This window comes from Anticarsia gemmatalis, chromosome 15 (genome assembly GCF_050436995.1).
Source record: "Anticarsia gemmatalis isolate Benzon Research Colony breed Stoneville strain chromosome 15, ilAntGemm2 primary, whole genome shotgun sequence".
Lineage (NCBI taxonomy): Eukaryota > Metazoa > Arthropoda > Insecta > Lepidoptera > Erebidae > Anticarsia > Anticarsia gemmatalis.
The window spans coordinates 990,979-1,009,783 of NC_134759.1; the positions used below are offsets into that span (position 1 = coordinate 990,979).

At 33.0% G+C, this 18,805-nt stretch overlaps 1 protein-coding gene across 1 annotated transcript in view; it reads right to left on the reverse strand.

The window, feature by feature from the left end:
- Positions 1–18,805, reverse strand: part of LOC142979051 (uncharacterized) — a 194,740-nt gene that overhangs the window by 55,102 nt on the left and 120,833 nt on the right. Inside the window, 2 exon segments of the mRNA XM_076123812.1 lie at positions 6,838–7,066; positions 10,995–11,167. Of these exon segments, the coding sequence (XP_075979927.1) occupies positions 6,838–7,066; positions 10,995–11,167 (402 nt within the window).

Genomic DNA, 18,805 nt, shown 5'->3' on the forward strand with positions numbered 1-18,805 from the left:
AAGTTTGAAAATAATTATCGTCGACTGGAAAGCGTATTGTATTCGTATATGTAGACTCCACATTTCAACACATAAATGTTAAATTGTGAAAAGCTAAACAACATGACGAATACCTAAATTTAATATTCAAGTACAACCAGTGCCTAAATTCTGTGGTTCAGTACTTAAGTTTGTGTTGGAACTGAATCAAACAGTATAGAAGCAGTGCATGTTCACAATGAAGGTTTATTACTGTTTAATACCCGTCACGAGGTACTACAGAAAGTTTCGACGCACGGGAATTATTCCACGTTCATTAATGTTGGAGCTTCAGTTGGGAGCGGTAGCGGGGAATTTTCGTGTGTAATTTAAGAGGAAATGGTGGTTTTTTATTCAAATGATTGATATTGATAATTCGTTTCTTCAATATTGTTGTTAAATCTTTATAATTAGCCTACTTTTACCCGCTGTGGAGTTTAGTTCTCCCCAATTTATCTCGATACCCAAAGAAATATCTTATTGTATTGGCTTTTTTATAGTTTTTCTCATGGTTTTACGTCCTTTTCCAAACTAGTGTTATAGTAATTGTCTGCATTTCGTTATGTGTCCTTAAAGCTTTGATTTTGAGTTTACAAAATATAAAGTTCCAACAGTCTTATCTAATATGCTCAATATTTAATATTGATAGTATTAACAATACATTCTCAATATGTTTTTTTTTTATATTTCGTTAAGGCGTACTCGCTATTGCCTCCGCTTTTTTGCTTCAAATCACACCACACACACCGCGGCCAAACTTCAGTGTTACGAACAATTTGCAACTCGCGAACGTCATATTAACTCCCTACAATATTTGTTTAACGTACAACAGACATGTGACAACTCATAAAGGGACTTTTGAAACAGAAAATGTTTGTGTTTTTGAAACAGTCAAAAAATGTAAAAGTTGGTACAGTTTGGTTTTAAACACATATTTGCTTAATGTCTGTGTTTTGCTCGCTTTAGTTGGTTGCTTTTTGTACTTTTTTGGCTAATTGAGGTATGTTATGAGATTTTCAGACTGCTTTTTAGGCATAAAATGGTGAATTGCCGAGTCATTGAGGCTGTTTGATATTCAAGCATAGTAATATTATTTCAAAGTTGCTCTTAAAGGGATACAGAATTGTATGAGTAGCGTATTTTGTTACTAGTGAAATCTTTAGGTAAAAAAGCCCTTTTTATATGACTGTTTATTCTATGCGGATATAATGATGTCTTTAAGTTATGGTTAAAATCAACAAACATATCACTATTCATACAAACATAAAAATAAAAAACACGGTTTTTCATAAACACTAGGTAGTCACCAAAGAACACAATTTCTACTATCTCCACTTATTTCGCTTCATTCACATACCTATAACTATAACAAGTCACACATTATGACATGTTTCATTAAACATAGTTCCACTATTCAATTCAGTTTCAATATGTCAGTATCCTGCGGTTATAGTTGAATACAACGCACGGATATGGCTGGTATATGTGGAATGGACAACTATTTCCTGCTGCGGTTTCATGTGTACCCATTCCACTACTGTGACTAACGATGCATATTATATTGCATGTAGAATATTGTTTTGGCAGTCACTTTGATAAATAGTGATTGATTTAGTTAAATGTTCATTCGTCTCTTTAGTCATTTCAGTGGTTTGAAAATAAAAGGCTAGACAATAGCTATTTAATTATTGCGTCTGTTACAGTTTAATGAGTTTGAGAATGGTTTTGTTAATATTTCAAAACTATCAGGTGTACAATAGAATCTATTATGAAAATACATATGATAACTATCCAAAGTGTAATTTATCACTAAAACATTATAATAAGCTATATATGTAGTTGTAACTCAAGGCTTGACCTCTCCTTCATTTCGGGAGGAGCCCGTTGCAGTAGTGGGACAGGTTATGAGTTACTTTTTTTATTGGTATTATTAGTATCGTCATCATTACTTTTGTACTATATGCTCTTATATGGTCTTATTATTTTTCTCCGTCAACAAGTAATTTAATTCAGGGATAAGCACAAATTGCTATTATCTATACTAATATAATAAAGCTGAAGAGTTTGTTTGATTGTTTGTTTGTTTGTTTGTTTGTTTGTTTGAACGCGCTAATCTCAGGAACTACGGGTCCGATTTGTAAAATTCTTTCAGTGTTAGATAGCTCATTTATCGAGGAAGGCTATAGGCTATATAACATCACGCTACGGTCATTAGGAGCGGAGTAGCAACGAAAAATGTTACAAAAGCGGGGAAAATTTTGACCCATTCTCTTAGGTGACGCAAGCGAAGTTGCGCGGGTCAGCTAGTAATTCATATGTGTCTTGTGTATTCAACGCTATTTCCTATACACATACAAATTAATTACTAATTACTGTTTTACCAAAATTCAATTGCTAAGGTAATAATTACTGAGATATTGTATTGCGATGTTCATAATCAAAACTAAACACAATTAATTAACACGGTTTAATCGAAATCGAGTGTTAGTAGAGCGACAAATAACTGTAATATAAGTATAGGTATGTATGGGTTCGAATCCCACTCGGGACAAATATTTGTGTGATGAGCACGAGTGTTTGTTCTGAGCCTGGATGTTAAATTGTCTATATAAGTACGTATTTAGAAGTATATAAGTATGTTTTTCAGTCCCACAATATTTATTTATTTTTTATTTTTAGATAAGTACTGTTTAATATGTCATACGATATATTTAGTAAGGTGACATTAGAATTGTATTTAGAAGTATATAAGTATGTTTATTAGTTATCTGGTTATCATTGTACTTAAGCTCTGCTTAGTATGTGAGTTTTTCAATGGTATTTATTATTATAGATATAGAAAAATCTTTTGGGCTTTATTTTGTCAGTAAGCAAAAGAAATCAGCCTGTCCGTGACTACCACCGGTGTAGCTCGGCCGAAACGTCGGGTAAGAAATAGGGCACCGTAAACCTTAATATTTCAATAACATAATATGTAAAAAAACATTAGGTATAAATATAAAAATTAGTTCTCAGGTATTAAACAGAAAGTCTCTACTTTTAAAACAATATAATTGAGCTGTAAAACTTGGTGCTTAATAATTCTAGTTCTAGTAGTGAAGGCCTACAATTTAGGTCTTTAAACTGGTACATAATAGTCTGAAAACACGCCAACCTACTTCGTTGGGTTATAAAAAATTAAACGTTATAAGTAAAGTTTTTGTAATAAACTTGAAAGCTATTATTATTTTGGCTACCTCAGGAATTATGTAGGGTTATAATTATTATAATGTTTTGTTTATAACTAAACTTCAAACGCAAAGAATTTTAAGATTTCAAGGAAACCTTCCTTATAATTTCTTTTATTGTTTTAATAAATAATTATTTTTTCAACTAAATATAAAACAATGAAAAATAAGAAGTATGTATCTAAAGATTTGAGGTGCCCTAGTTTTTATTTTACCCGGATTGGTTATTGCCCCACTGTGCACTGTTAGAAAAATCTATATCACTTTCCTCTAAAACTTCCTATCCTGGGCTATTTATCTTAAAAATCTCCAATCTAAATACCATATTAGTTTCTATAAACAAACTAGATTCTAGCCTATTCCTTTCCAAGAACACAGTTCACTAACAAACTCCATAACTCCTACAGCTAAACACATAGCAATACAACACTAAACCGCTACGACGACAGCTACGCCGTAACTCGGTTAGCGTAGCTTTCGTAGCACTGTCTACGAGCGCTACGCTGATTTGCTTTCAGTTGACATACCGCTTGTCACTCGGCGTATTGTAGCTACGATGTATGGAGTAGGGTGACAATAGAATTGTAACTAAGAGGATAAAGATTTCTTTTCTTGGCTATAAAAATGTATGATCAACCTATATTAATGTTTATTTTACGAATTCTATCCCTAAATTTCGATCACAAGAAAAGTAAGGTTGACTGTTTATTAAAAAATGTATGTTTTGGTAATAGTTAAATAACCTAAAGTAAGGGGAAAAAAATTAGTTATTAAAGATAGATATCAATAAAACCAAACACAAGTTTGAAATGAAAAACTTACGTGTCGATTGTATCAAACTTATTTGTACCTAATAAATACCTAATAAGACCAAAATCAATTAACCACCATAATTATTCAATCAAAATTTATAACCCACAAAATTACTCTCGAATTTTAACCAAACCTATTCACACATTCAAAATCAAAGTAAAATTAACGTTTAAATTTGAATACGAAATTCAATTACATTTCAGAGCAGCCACGTTCACGCCGAAATCAATGGAATCTGTATTTAGCTTACTGTTAAACCTTGATTAATTATTAACGAGAGATTAACAAGAGTTGAAGGTGAGAGTCAAAATTAACGCTCAGACATTCATTATTGACGGTTTAGAAATATATTTAATGTATTTAGTTAATTTATAATGGTGATATAATCTGTTTAGTTGTGGGAATATTAAGATTGTTAATTTATTTCAAATTGTATGTTGTTCTATGTGTTATGCAAAATAATGATATTATGTTTTTGCTATAAACCTAAAACATTATAAAATAACTTGTCATTCAGGTCAGATCTTTGAAAAATATTTGACGCTATTCTTGTTTTTTTTTTGTTCTAGATAATAATACTATATTTGTACTGAAATACTGTTTTTTTTCTACAACTACAAACACAAGTTTTACAAATATAATGTTTCTTAGTTTACTTATTTGTGATTTAATTTTAACTAAAATGGTGAGACTTTAACATCAAATCAGCTAAAACTTTTAAGTTTTTCATCACTTGTCTTTTTATAGAAAACTAAGTCAATCAAAATAAGTAAAATGAACATAACCTAGTTTACAATAAATCAAGTCAGTTCAGATCAAATATGAAGGTCAGTGCAACTATAACCATCTTCCATTAATTTCGATTCACACCTCAACCAAACTTACTACCCCGTCACAAATTATTAGCATTTCAAACTCTATTCATACTCAAACTATTCAGTATTAATCCAGGTTTAAGGACAGTCCTCCACCTCAGTATTTCATGGGCACAGTACTTGGCACAAGCAACATCGTTAGTACTGTGAACGGCGTGAAACAAACTACTGGTTAGAACTACGACTGCTGGGAGAAACTAGTTGATACTTCCAAACTGTTAGTAATTAACTAAATGGATTGGGTTTCCTAGTTTCCAATGCTGAGAATGTTCTGGATTTTAGCTTAGGTTGTTGATTTCATAACTTCAAGCCTCAATTTCTGACGCGTAGAAATATTTTTTGGGATAAAGAGGCATGCTGTGTGAAGGAATCGAAGCCTAACCCCTCTCTCGTCCCAGGAGCAGACCCTAACCCAGTAGTAGGACATTAATGGGTTCTATTTTATTACTATTTTGTGTGAATACAGGTTATGAACCATACATGTGTCTCAAATTTTACCAAAATGCGTGGTTTTGTTTTTGAGTACGTTACCTACAAAAATCAACACATCTGTATAGGAAAAATTTAATATGCATTAATATAAAATGCCAAAACGAATTAATTAATTGCTTTTAATATAATTAATATAAATAGAGCACGGACAATAAATAAGGCTTATTAAAATAATATTCAATCATTGCTCAAATGCACATTCCAATTAAAATGATTGAAACACTAATGACTACTCTCGTTAACGACAAACCGAGATTTGTAAACAGTTTGAATCAGCCATATTGTAATCTAACCACACATGATCAATTTGAAACTACGCACGAAAGAATGCTTTGTTTGCACATTGCCATATCATAATTAATATAAAACCAGAAGAGCTCGTGACTCATGGTAGGTTAAGCTACAGTTGTCGAGGTTGGTCAGAGGATGGGTGACCATATTGCACATATCGAGTTTCGAAAGGCACGTTAAATTGGTTCCGGTTTTCCGGGACTATTTTCAAAGATAGTCTTACGGCTTTCCTTATCAAAGATCTTGGACAGTCTAGTCAACTTTAAAAATCTGACAACCAGTCAATTGAAGAGTATCATGTTATGACACAGGTAACTGGGATGTGGAGGTCCAATAAGCAGTCGCTACATGTTCAATACTGGTATTCAGATGCATCTGGTGAAACTGGAAACCGACTCCAACATAGTTGGAACAAAGGCAAGGCTTATAAAAATAAACGTGAAGAGACACCTTGATGAATATTGAAGAAGTCGAAAATTTGATCTCGGTTCGAGATCTGATAGAGCAAAGGTAATCTATCAAACTAACGGGAGAAGCAATCAATATCTGTACGACACTATCCGTGCTGTGGCGACGGCTTTCCAAGATGGATACACAGACGTTACATCAATCAATTAGATACAAACTTGGTTATTGGGATCAAGCTGGGTTAGGTATCGGTATAGATAGTTTTTGTTAAGTTCTCTAGTTTCTGGTCTCTGCCTACTCGTATCGAAAGAAGGGGAGGATTTATGGATGTATATTAAGCTCAAAAAAAAAAACACTTGACATTGTGATCTGAGTTCTAGTTTTATCTGATGGTAGGAATATTTGCGTAATATTGAAACTTTGATGAAACTATGTCCAGCTGTAGTTACTATGTAGTTAGCTATTATATGTCCAACTTTTACTCTTTAATAGTACCGACCCTTATCTATTATTAAGTTAAGTTTAAGTACCAATTTAGATAATGTATTTTTATTGACTCAGTAAACAGACAGAACAACGATATTTGGTACTATTCATTCCAAGAGAAAATCTTCACAGTATTGATTTCTTTGTAATGTTATTCTTCTCTTCATCAACATAAATTTATAACAGTGTTACAACTGTTATTGAAAAATTAAGAAAAAAGTACTTACCGATAAAATCCTTGATGGCTTGAGAGCCAGAGTCCAATATATCAGTAGGGTTGACCCTAATCTTGCAGTATTTAACGAAGGGCATGTCGGGCAGCTTGGCCCACTCGCCCCCACCGCTGGTGGAGCAGTGTACGTCGATGGAGATCGAGTTCTCATAGGCGCGGATCACGCGCTGAACTTCGTTCTCTTGATAAGCGTCGGTAAAATCAGCGAGGGAGAATGTCCCATCCTGGAGGAGAAAGAAAATGGTTAACACTCTAATTACCAAATTGCGTCTGTAGAATTACTTTAGAGATCATGATGTCATACTGTGGGCGGATAACACGTACACTTAAAGAAGACATAGGATTCATAGAAAGTTTACTTTACAGAGACTATCCTTAACTTAACGCTTGGTATTTAAATAAAATCTTAATTTTTTGTCTAAATTTATTAAAAGACAGTTAAAACGTTGAGTAGCAAATAAGGTATCCTTAAATTTTCAATCGCATAAAGACCGGTCGCATTATAATATTGCTAAGTCATGAGACTTTTTGAAAAGAAATGGCCAATTCCTTCTTCTAGTGTCTATACTTTTAATATAATCGTCTAGCTACATCTACAAGATGTATTAGCCGTTAAGAACTACCTAATTAACTATAACCTTAAGTTACTTGGAAACATTCAAATACCTACATCAAATTCACTGCGACTAAATCACAATTTTAATTCAGCAAATCTTCAGCACCGCTCTCATAATCCGTTGACCCAAACGGATTACTCTTTCAAACAATGGCATAATCCCATCATTTTTATACGAAGCCTTTTCCAGTCTTCGGCTTCATTAGTTAGCGTTAATTAAAATGTTGAATGTCAATATTCAGCGGCCATTTTGCCGTGATTTGTTTAACGACGTTATTGAATTGAATTATGTTTGCATTTGAGCAGTGGACTTTAAAATATAGTTTTGGTTTGGAGATAAAATATGTGAAATTAAATTTTGGAATGTATATAAAATTGTTTGTGGGATTATTTTTGTACTTTAAATGATATATTTTCATAGGTTTGTTTTGTTTGATATTCGCAATGTGTGTTATAATGTTAAACGTTTTATCATTATTCATTTCGATTTTGTGATCAGGTTTGTAATTTCACTATAAAGTTTTATAGTTTATTTTTATTTTGATAAAAAGTGTTACAAGACCGAAAAAGATGTTCTTCAATAGCGTTGCAGGTACTAGTGAAATCATATCCTCAATAAGTAGAAGTAGGAAAAACAAAACACATTACGATCATTATCGTTTCATTTCATCGTTAAATTTTATTCCATTCCCGTTTAAACTAAAGATGCGGATCTCACGTCCCAGTTGTTTGATACAACAACACTTTCAAAGAAAACTGTTCTACATTCCCAGCGTTAATTTCCGACAACTATCGGAAGAGGAAACATCTATACAAGAATTTATAAAACAACAAGAAAATCGTTCTCGTTCATTTATAACAGTGTTCCTGAAAACTGAAAATTGAGTTTCAGGCTACAGTTTTATTGGACAACCTTTTGTTTTTCTGTTCGAAATTTTAATCGGTTTTTGGGGGTGCAATCGAATGGTTCGGTTTAGAATTTTGAGTTTTGTTCCTGACAGTTTTAAAACTTGGGGTGGAATGATTGGTTTTGATAATTAACTAAATAAGTTGGTTTTGTCAATGAATAGAAAAGTTTTCAAGAAATATTCTATCAAGTCATTTAGGTTTTATACGGAGAGGTGATTTCAAACCAGTATGGTTTTTTGAATTGCCTTCATGAAATATTTTATAGATCGACCAGCACTTATAGCATATTTGGTCCCCACATAAATGACTTTTAAGTGTATACAAAATGTGTTTTATTATTATACAACAAAATATTAGATCTGATTTCGTAAAAAATAAAATGCCAGAAAAATACTTCCAGTCAAGTGATTTATACTTTCTAATAAGTTTGCATCAACTTTCAATTTGAAATATTTAATTAAAATAACAGGGTATACTTTCGATTTTTGATTGGTAAAATTTTCTGTTTTTATTCGTAACATCTCGCCTGAAACATAAACAAAAACTTTCTCCAATTATGGAACCCGAGACTTCAAATAAGAGGGATATTGAATTTCTTCGCCAACAAATTGTTGTTGTAGCCAAAGGTCTAAGAATTGGTTATCGTTTTGGCAACGATTCTCACAAAATATTATATTTCGGTTGAAGATTACTTTTGTAGAAAGCGTGAAAATATCCGTGGACAATTTGTTGTTTGGAATAAATGATACTTTTGCAACGATTTTATTTTGAAACCACGTGGAAAATGTCCTTTATGTACGCATTTATTTATTAAAATGTACTGAGTGTTTAACAAACTTATATTTTGATGTGTAGGCAAGATAACTTGGTATCGCTTTTGACATGAAGTATAACATATTTCTATATGTATAACATATATATAACATATTCTTTTCCATAAAAGATCTTGATATGTAACTACAATATTCCAAAGAAAAAGCTGCCTACCTGAAGTTTTTCAAAAACGTTTTAAATGTATATTTACATTTCAATATTCGGCTAAAATATCCTTCATTCAAATATTTATTAGCTAGCTAAATTACAGTAATTTTATTCCTCAAATTAAATCGTATACAAAACCTTTTACCAGATACTAATTCACCCACATTTGGTAATTCAGTTCGTTGAATTGAAACATGTGTAATGGGAACAGCGAATTCTATTTCGATGTCGTATTCCCTTGATAAATGAACCTTAATTTGTAACAATATGGCCGCCGTTTCGATTCCAAGCTTAGCCGTGATTTGTTAGATTAGCTACTATGGAATAATGCGCGTTCAACATAAAAATTTGGTCTTGTGGTTTAATTAAAAATATCTTTTCGGCTATTTGGTTGTCGATAGTCAATAAGAGTTAGTAATTTTCCTTCTGTAGGACGATTTTTTACTACTAGTCACTATAGACAAATTGTGTGGCTTATTGTATGAAACGCGACAACGCGAACTATTTTTACATTACATTTTAAATGGTAAAATCTCGAATATATCGCTACTGTCCAGTTTTTCAGACAAAATTCGATAGCTACTCGGTCGCCGAATTGGTGGGAAATTGCCTTTCTGTTGATAGCTGGTGACGAAGCTGAGTCAAGGATAACTTAAATATTTATGGAATAGTTTATTTTGAGGTTTAAGGACGTCTGTTTTGAAATATGAGTGTTGTGGAAATTGTTATGTATTAGGACAATTTATGCTGAAATTTCAAATTAGGCAACATATAGGTACTTTATTTTGCTTTTAACAAAACAAAAAATATTAGTTTTGTCTGTCTTCTATTGAAAAAACATCGAAGATTTTTTTAACTTTCATAATATTATTACTATAATATTGGATAACTATAGATCAATTCCTAAACTAATATCTGCATTACATTGTTGAAAACGGCGCTGAATAATACGAATGATAGGTCATTAAATATCGTGAAGGTAAAGTAAGGAGTGGTAAATACTAAATTTTTCCATTTCAGTCTTTTAATTTCAGGGTTTTGTCACAAACTCCTGAATACTATAAAATGTGTTGAGTTACAACTGAAGTGACAAACTTTCCTACAATCTTAGAGGTCAGGTAACAGTCCCAGATTGGCTGAAGTTCTAATTGGAGGTACTTGCGGTTTGACCTCCTGCTCGTAAATTAAAGTACCTACTGTAACTGAAGATGTTAAGTTTCAGGATCTAGGTAAATTTTATGTCTTGTGTCATTTTGAAGAGTCAGCTGATGTACTAGGGCTTGTAGGTATTCAACTTTTGTTAAGATTTAACTTTCTTCAAAAGTATTTTATCTTTTTAAATTCACCTTCTATATGCTCCTTGTATTTGCAACATACTATAAAGAATGGAGTATAATATATACTGTTCAATCAATGTACAAACTTCTTCTTAACTACTCGTCTATATCCTTAATATTCCTGCTACTGAAGCTTTATTTTCTTATGTCTTTATTGTAGCACCAACTGACGTAATTAAATTGAAAAAATGGCTTCATCGTCGTAAAGTATTTTTAGTTCTCAACCCTAATAATTATTATAAATTTTTCATAGATTAGTCATTTGGTTATACTTCACCACACAGTTTTCAAAATTTCTTAGTTACTTACTTGCATAATCCATGAGCCGTTTCCGGCGAATGTATATCCGGCGTGCACGAGGTGCCTGTGCCTCGTGAATGAGCTGAGCAAGTTGCGCATGCACTGCATCAGCGTGTTCATCTGTGGGTGGATCAGGATCTCTGTCACCAGGTTCTCTGATGCGAACTGGATAAGGCGCTCGCCTGTAACAAACATAATGCAGATTAATTATCACGTCTATACAGACTTTGCATACACAAAGATGTTTCGTCATTGTTCATCATGTTAGTCCTATATAATAAGGGGCGAGCCTATTATAGAAGATGTCATCAATCATGCCAAACTCCGGTCTTCTGTTAAGAATAATCTACATTTAAAAAAAAGACCAGGGGGTCACGACTAGTCAGCAATCGCATACGCTGTTGACTGCATATTTTTATGTGTGTGCTTGTGTGTATAGTTATGACATAAAATGCTTTTCTGCTGAAGCGGAGTTCGGCAGAGTATACAGGACAGCGAATAGACCAATTGCACTTTTTCCACTTACGCGGAGTAAAGATATCGAGCGCTGTGATTGGTAGTTTCACGGTCCGATACACGCTGTAAAACACATCTGAACAATCAATGCTTAGTAATTCCAATGGTTTATTCCAGTAAGTTATCAATGTTCAGTTATATTGTTTAGCAAAAATATTAATGAAGTTGAACGCTAGCTATAAACTGCTAACTGGCTGTAAAGAAAATTGCAAATTGGCCGAAATTTTAAAGTCAGTTACTGCACACCGTTCGGAATAGATTACCATAACTTGAATGAAACATTTATACTTTTTATACTGCTCACAGAATATTTCTGCTAAATTTGAGACAAGTTATATCAACTTTTGGGATCATATATTTTTTCAAAGTCAACATAAACAGCTCCCATAGGAACTAACAGGAACTTTTAAAACAAAATATTTTCCTTCATTCAAACCATTACGAAAAACCTTCAAAAAAGCCTCCATGACGACAAAACGACCCGCATTGCGCCATTTTACCTGACACCGTATCCATTCACCTCTCACTCCATTCATTCTATTCATTCGTTCAATTTACTGTCGTTCACTCGATCGTCTTGGTATAATCGTGTTTGGCTTTATCTTGGGGTGAAAATGGGTGAATTAAGGTGTTACAACCCTTATGAGGTGATTAAATAGAGCTGTGGTTATTTGAGTGTGTACGAATTAATGTTTCACTATTGTGTACTTTTGGTTAAGGGAGAGTTAAACGAGGGATTCTCTGATACATTGTTGGAATCGTAAAGTAAACTATTATATAATAGAATAGGGTAATTAGCGCGAAAGTTTAGATGTTATGGAGTTAAGTATAGAAGAAAAATTTGGGCTTTTGATGGGTGCCCATTTTATCTTAGTTAATATTGATACCAAAGTACAGATATTATTACAATATATACTAACTTCATACAACTGAAATATTTTGATGAGCTTTGAAACAATTCTTGATAGTCTGAAGAAAGAAAAGAATTTGATCCTATAATATTTAAAGTAGAGTAATAAAAAACTAACATTAAATATCTATAAATAAAACATCGATAATATCAAACAAAAAACTCTTCAATAACTAACAAACCATTATCATATTACAACCTTCGAACTCAATATTTATAGCCACGGGAGGGACATTCACGTCCACGGGAGAGACAATATTTTATACAACGTTTTATTCCCAATTAGCGAGCAATTTGTTCGATCAATACCTCGAACAAAATACCCGGGCTATTGTTTTCGAAATGTCAAAGCCTCTCGAATTTCCCAACTAATTGATGTTTCGGAACAAAAAACCTTTTTTAGTGTCGTAAAAACGCTGTTGTAACGTGTATATGTCTGTCTGTGAAGTAGCTACTCACAACAGGAGGCTAATTTTAATTCTGTCTTTTCTGTTTTTAAGTTTATGTGGTTAGGGTAGTTCTTAGCAATAATAATTTCACGAAAAGATCTGTTATTCAGAGGGGCAATTTCCTGCATTGACCGAGTAGCTATCGACAAATTTTGTATAAAAATTTGAAAGAACATCTTAAATGCCAAGTTGTCGATGGTTGATAGTACTGACTGTAGAAAGTCGCGCTTCAAGTATATTAAAGTATATTATTGTTAGCTTAATTTTAAGGTCTAGATTATTTGTAATCTAAAGTAGGTTAAATTTTTTATCATTATTTCCTTAATGATATTTACAACATGTTCAGGTAAGTTGATTCGTTTATTCCAATTCTAACCAGTCCTATTCAAAATTCTGTTCAACCGTATTTCTATACGCATTTTTGTATAGAAGGCACGTCCATATACGCGCTTTTCCAGCTTTTTGTTGGCGAGCAGTAATTGTGTTAACGTGGAAGGTATAAAAGCCGGCAAAGGCTTAATTGGCGAGCGTTGTAGTGTAGCTGTGTAGAAAACAGTGTTATGCATCGTAAAAGGTCGTAATTTAATTTACGTGTGGAACTTGGCGGTGCACCGCCGTGCATGTTTTAAGTTAGTTAGGATTTTTAATGAAGTTTTCTCTCCGTTTAATATTATTTGTTTTTCCTGGAGTCTTGTAGTTTTTCTAGGGATACTGGTCCATCGATACAAAATTGTATGTAATTTAATGAAAAATAAAATGAAACATAATATTACATTATGATCCCTATGTAAAGGTCATCAACCATATTTTTCTATTTTCAACTAATAACAAACTACAGTATAGGACAGATTTAGTTTTTGATGCATTGTAAAAGTATTAGGGTGATGTCCATAATCAGAATGTTCCTATAAAATTAATGTAATCCAACATATTTTTCATACTAATTGCAATTTCATGTTCTAAGCCTTATATAAAGGCTGTAACAAAAAGGACCACACGCTAGCATACGTTTTTAATAACTTTTCATTGAACGATTGGCGTAGTAGATACAAAGTGGTCGAAATATTGCGTCGCTCGTGGTTCAATATACGACTTTGACGAACAATATTCATTTTAGATAGTGTGAATAGAATGTACGGGGCCATGCTGTTTTACAAGGAACGTTTTTAGAATGTTTTGTGAATTAGTAACTATGTGTGAGGAAATTGGGGCAGGTGTGGAATGTTGTCTGAATTATTTAGAGATCAATTTAAAATTAAAGTGGCTTAATTGTTTTTTTTTTATTTTTTGTGTCTATCTATTCAATTAAAAATCAAATCATTTATTACTTCAAATGTTGGTATTTATGACAAGAGCATGAAACTCATTGTCACTCTTTTAAATCACCGAATTAAACAATGTGGTTCACATAATAGTAAGATATGAAATGAAGGCTTTTAAAAAGAATAGTCGCAGTATTTTTACAGTTAAATCAAATCAATAATATTATCTATATTCATATTGGTGGATAATTTGAGATATGTTTTCATATTATTGACATACTTAATGTACATCTTAATACAAAATAATACATAAGTTATTCACGAATATACAGAAAAATACTTATACAATCTTCCATACGTCAGAATTTCTATTACCAAGGGAGACAAACAACCGCCAACTGATCTCCCCCAGAATAAACCCCGGGGGTGTAAACAGGGAAAATGAATAAATATTGTATTGACTCATACAACGTTTTGACTCCAATCATCATTTGTATGAGATCTCGGAGGGAATCTTGATAAATGACTGACAGTGATGTGATTACTATTGTTTATGAAGAAGAAAGATAATTCTTTGTAAATGTGACCTTGAGTCTAATTATATTGTTTATGCATATTGCGTTTTTTACAAGATAGGCGGTTGAGTAAACGATATAGGCAAATATGGACTGTTGCAGATAAGCTCGTATCAGTCAATTCAAATAAAGTCTGACGGTTTCGGTGTTATGATACTTTGAATTCTTGAAATTAAGCTTATGAGTTCTAGACAAAATGCCGATTTTGACATATTTGCTCAAAGTATTGTTGTACGTATAGCACTTCAACTGAAAAGGTATTTAAGAGAAGTTGCCTTTCTTCCATTATTTTAGGCGTTTGTTTTAAAAACGGCCTATAGAAATGTAATTTTTTGGCAAGAGGTGTTAAAACCCCACTTAAGTCCTCATTAAGACACTCCACGTTCAAACAAAACCCCAATCCTAAGATCACACCATTACACCTCTTGAGGAACATACAAAAAGGCTTTTCAACAAAACAGCTAAACAAGAATAAAAAAAATAACAACATAAACGAACAAAAGAGGTTTGTTCACACCACACAAAGGGAGGGTGTTACAATAGGCACTGCCTTTGACACGGATTATATGACCTTCAACTTTGCAACAAAGAAATGCTAAGTAGCTTAGTGCTTTTGAAGTAAGTCTACTTTCTTTTAACTCTGTGATGCATATTTGCAAGTACGTGAGACAAGTACACATAATATTGGCATTGCGTATATTTCAACAATAATTATATGCCAGTGTTGGGATCTTGAAAATCGCCTATTCGTGGGTACAATGTATCTGACAGCGCAGTTTTTTTTTACCGCTGGCTGTTCGCCAGAGTTAAACCTTGTGTTCACCTTGCCAGCCAAATTGGTTGAGGACTTTGCATGCTCTCAAGAAAATAATTTAGAATATTAGACATATCAAACGAAACGAGTAGTTAATTAAAATTAAGAAACTATTCCAAACGGTTAAATAGTTATAAAACTGTATTATATGTGTTTAATATTCATTGTCACAATAGTTTTAAACGAGCTAGTATGTTTATTGTGATTTTTAAGTAAAAAAACCTATGCAATAAAGACGCCTGGAAAAGTAGAAGAGTAGTTAAAGTATTGCAATCAGCTATCTCTCGAAGCTGAGTCAAACCTTCCGTTTCCAATCTTGAACCAATATCGAACACACACTAATCCGATTAATGGATGGAGCTTCGACTTAAACGAAGAGAACTGAGACGTAGTGAGGAATTTTTAATGAAACTGCTCGAGTTTTTGAACATCTAGATGCGTTTAAGAGGATTTAACTAGAACAGAAAAAAGAAGGCTTTTGAGAAATTTCTATTTCTATTTCTATTTTTTTAAGACAACTCCCGCACTAAGAATTGCTCTTGTGTCGCGGGGACTTTTACAAACATACAAACAACGGACACAAAGCACAACCAGACCCGAAGCAATTATTTGTGGATCGCATAAATAATTGCTCCGTGTGGGAATCGAACCCACGACCTCCCGTTGCAGTGGTATCGGCGTGGCGACCTAAACCACTGCGCCACGGAGGCAGTCGAAAAAATTCAAAGCAGGGAATCCTAATCTTTACTTGAAAGTAACAAATTTTAATAAATATTTTAGTTAGACTAAAACCTATGCTTTAATAATAATAATTAGCTTTTAATTCAGACCACAAAGTTTCATATAGTGTTAGTAAAGACACATAAAGACAACTAAATCTAATGTTAGTAGCTTATTACAAAAAGTATTACTATAGTAATAAATTATCCGTCCGATTCAATGATGCTTTGCTACGAATTTATTTATTTATATAAAAAGGTATACAAAACAAAACAGTAAATTTTAAGATATTGTAATAGAAAAGATGTATAGATTGTAAAAAAATAGTATCATCCACGATACCCTAATAATAATCCGTATCGAGAACGAAAACAAAATAAAAACCAAATACAAATAAATTGAAAATTCTCCACTTCTTTGCTCATCTCGATGCCGTAATCCGATACGTATAAAATACAAACCCTTAATACCACCCCTTGATTTCAATACATTCAAACACTCTGTATACAGCCGAGTAAATCCCCTGTATACAGGGTGAAGTGCCTGTATACAGCCTGTTTACTTTGGCTTTAGAAATAATTGGAGTTTCAGATTTCTAGGTGAAGTTTGTGTAGATATTGAAAACTGGTTTTGAAGTGTTGCTAAGGATTTTGTAGGGGTTGCTTTTGGGGTGAAACGTGTGTTTGATTTGTTCAAGGATTAATTAAAGCCTTGAAACTGTATTTAATTGGTAACAGTCAAGGTTATATTTTAGGCCTAGGTAAATATTTATGTTGGAGTGATTAACTACAAATTTATTTAACGTTTAGATATGAAATACTTCTCATGTAGTTGCTAAATTGTTTTAGATACTAGATCAAATAAATTTAGGACACTTTCAAAAAAATCTACCTCATCTAGTAAATGCCTTTTTGGAGAGCAAAAATACATTCTGAATACCGTTTCAAGTAGAGCACTAAAATTTACTCAAACTTAAATCTATTTTCGCTGCTTGAAAATGTAATCAAAATCAAAAATCTCGCAATGGAAATCGAGAGAAACAAAATTAATTTTTCAATATTATTTTCAAAACAGATTTTCCGATCCACACCCGCCGTGATAATCCAGGCTTATTTGGAATCCATTTTAATTTGATCGGATTATATTTTCGTTACACTGATCATTTCTATATTAAAATTGATATGAAAAACAGGATTATCCAATCAATTTGAATCGAATCAATCTGATGGAATTATTGTAATTAATGTTGCGAATGGATTTAATTAGGCGTGGTGATGCTTTACTAGATCAGCCAAATAAAAACTTATTATTTCCAGGACGAAATTATTACTAGTGCCTCAAAACCACTACGTGTTTAGCGAAAAAAGCTAGGCTTTTAAATCCGGGCCTTGATGGCCCCTGGACGGGTCTAAGGAGCTTATCCTTAGGTATAAGATACAAAAATCCAGGAGAGTCTTGTATATTCCAGCAATCTGAAATCTTATACTTAACCATTAAATACTAGTTGTCGCCCAATTTGGCTAGAGTTCGGCATTTTTAGCAACTTCAAAAAGATCTATCAATAAGAGTTTAAGTAGAACTTTTCTTTATAGAGTACATTATAGACAATAAGTATTTTGCTGATTTCTTTGTAAATCTCGAAGGCTATATGACAAAAGCATCGCTGCCAGAATGTCGGTCACCAGGAAGTCATCTAGCCTCCCGTTCACCTACATAGGGAGAGAATCCCTTTCTGCTATACGAGTATAGGCTCACTATCCTTGGCTCTTTCAGTATTTGAATTAAATTGTCATAGTTATTTTATACTAATTCTGTGGCCCAATTGGTATTGATGATCAGGAGGATTTGGGTTTAATTCCCGGGTCGGGCCTTTCCTAATTTATATCAGAATATTTCCTAATAGTAACCAGAAGTCAAGTAACGAGGCCGGTATATGGCAATAAGCTCACCACCTAACATGGGACTTAAATAGTAAACAGCTCAATGTGGGTGTATTTCGTACACGTCTGCCTACGCCTCGGGGAATAACAGGCGTGATATTATCCATCTCATCAATCCCTTAACAGAAACCCTAAGAAAAAATAAATAAACACATAAATCAATCATTTTGCGTTGGATCGTGAGAGTCAGTGGAGTAGAAACGTTGATAACTTGGTTCACGGTGAACTTGGCGCTCATTTCACATCGCCCTACATTTCAGAATATATTCTACGGTTATATTCGTGTGATAGGGTGTGGTTATGGATTTTGTGGGACGGTGTAATGGTACGTAGTTTTATAGAGACTTATTGAAATCATGGATCTTGTTTTTTAAATATTTGCGTGTATGTTTTTCAGTAAGTTGAGTGATTATAATGCGTTTGTAAATTATTTAGGCTTTGTGCCTTTAAAAATAGACGTTAATTGAAGACTGAAATGATTTATTTCTATTTCATTATTATATCAGATTAAGATAAAAGTATAAAATAACTCCACGTTTGGCGCAGTGGTTTAAGCGGTCACCTCGCCGCAACAACCGTAGCGCCGCGTGTGGTGGGTTCGAATCCCACCCAGGACAAATCTTTGTGTGATGAG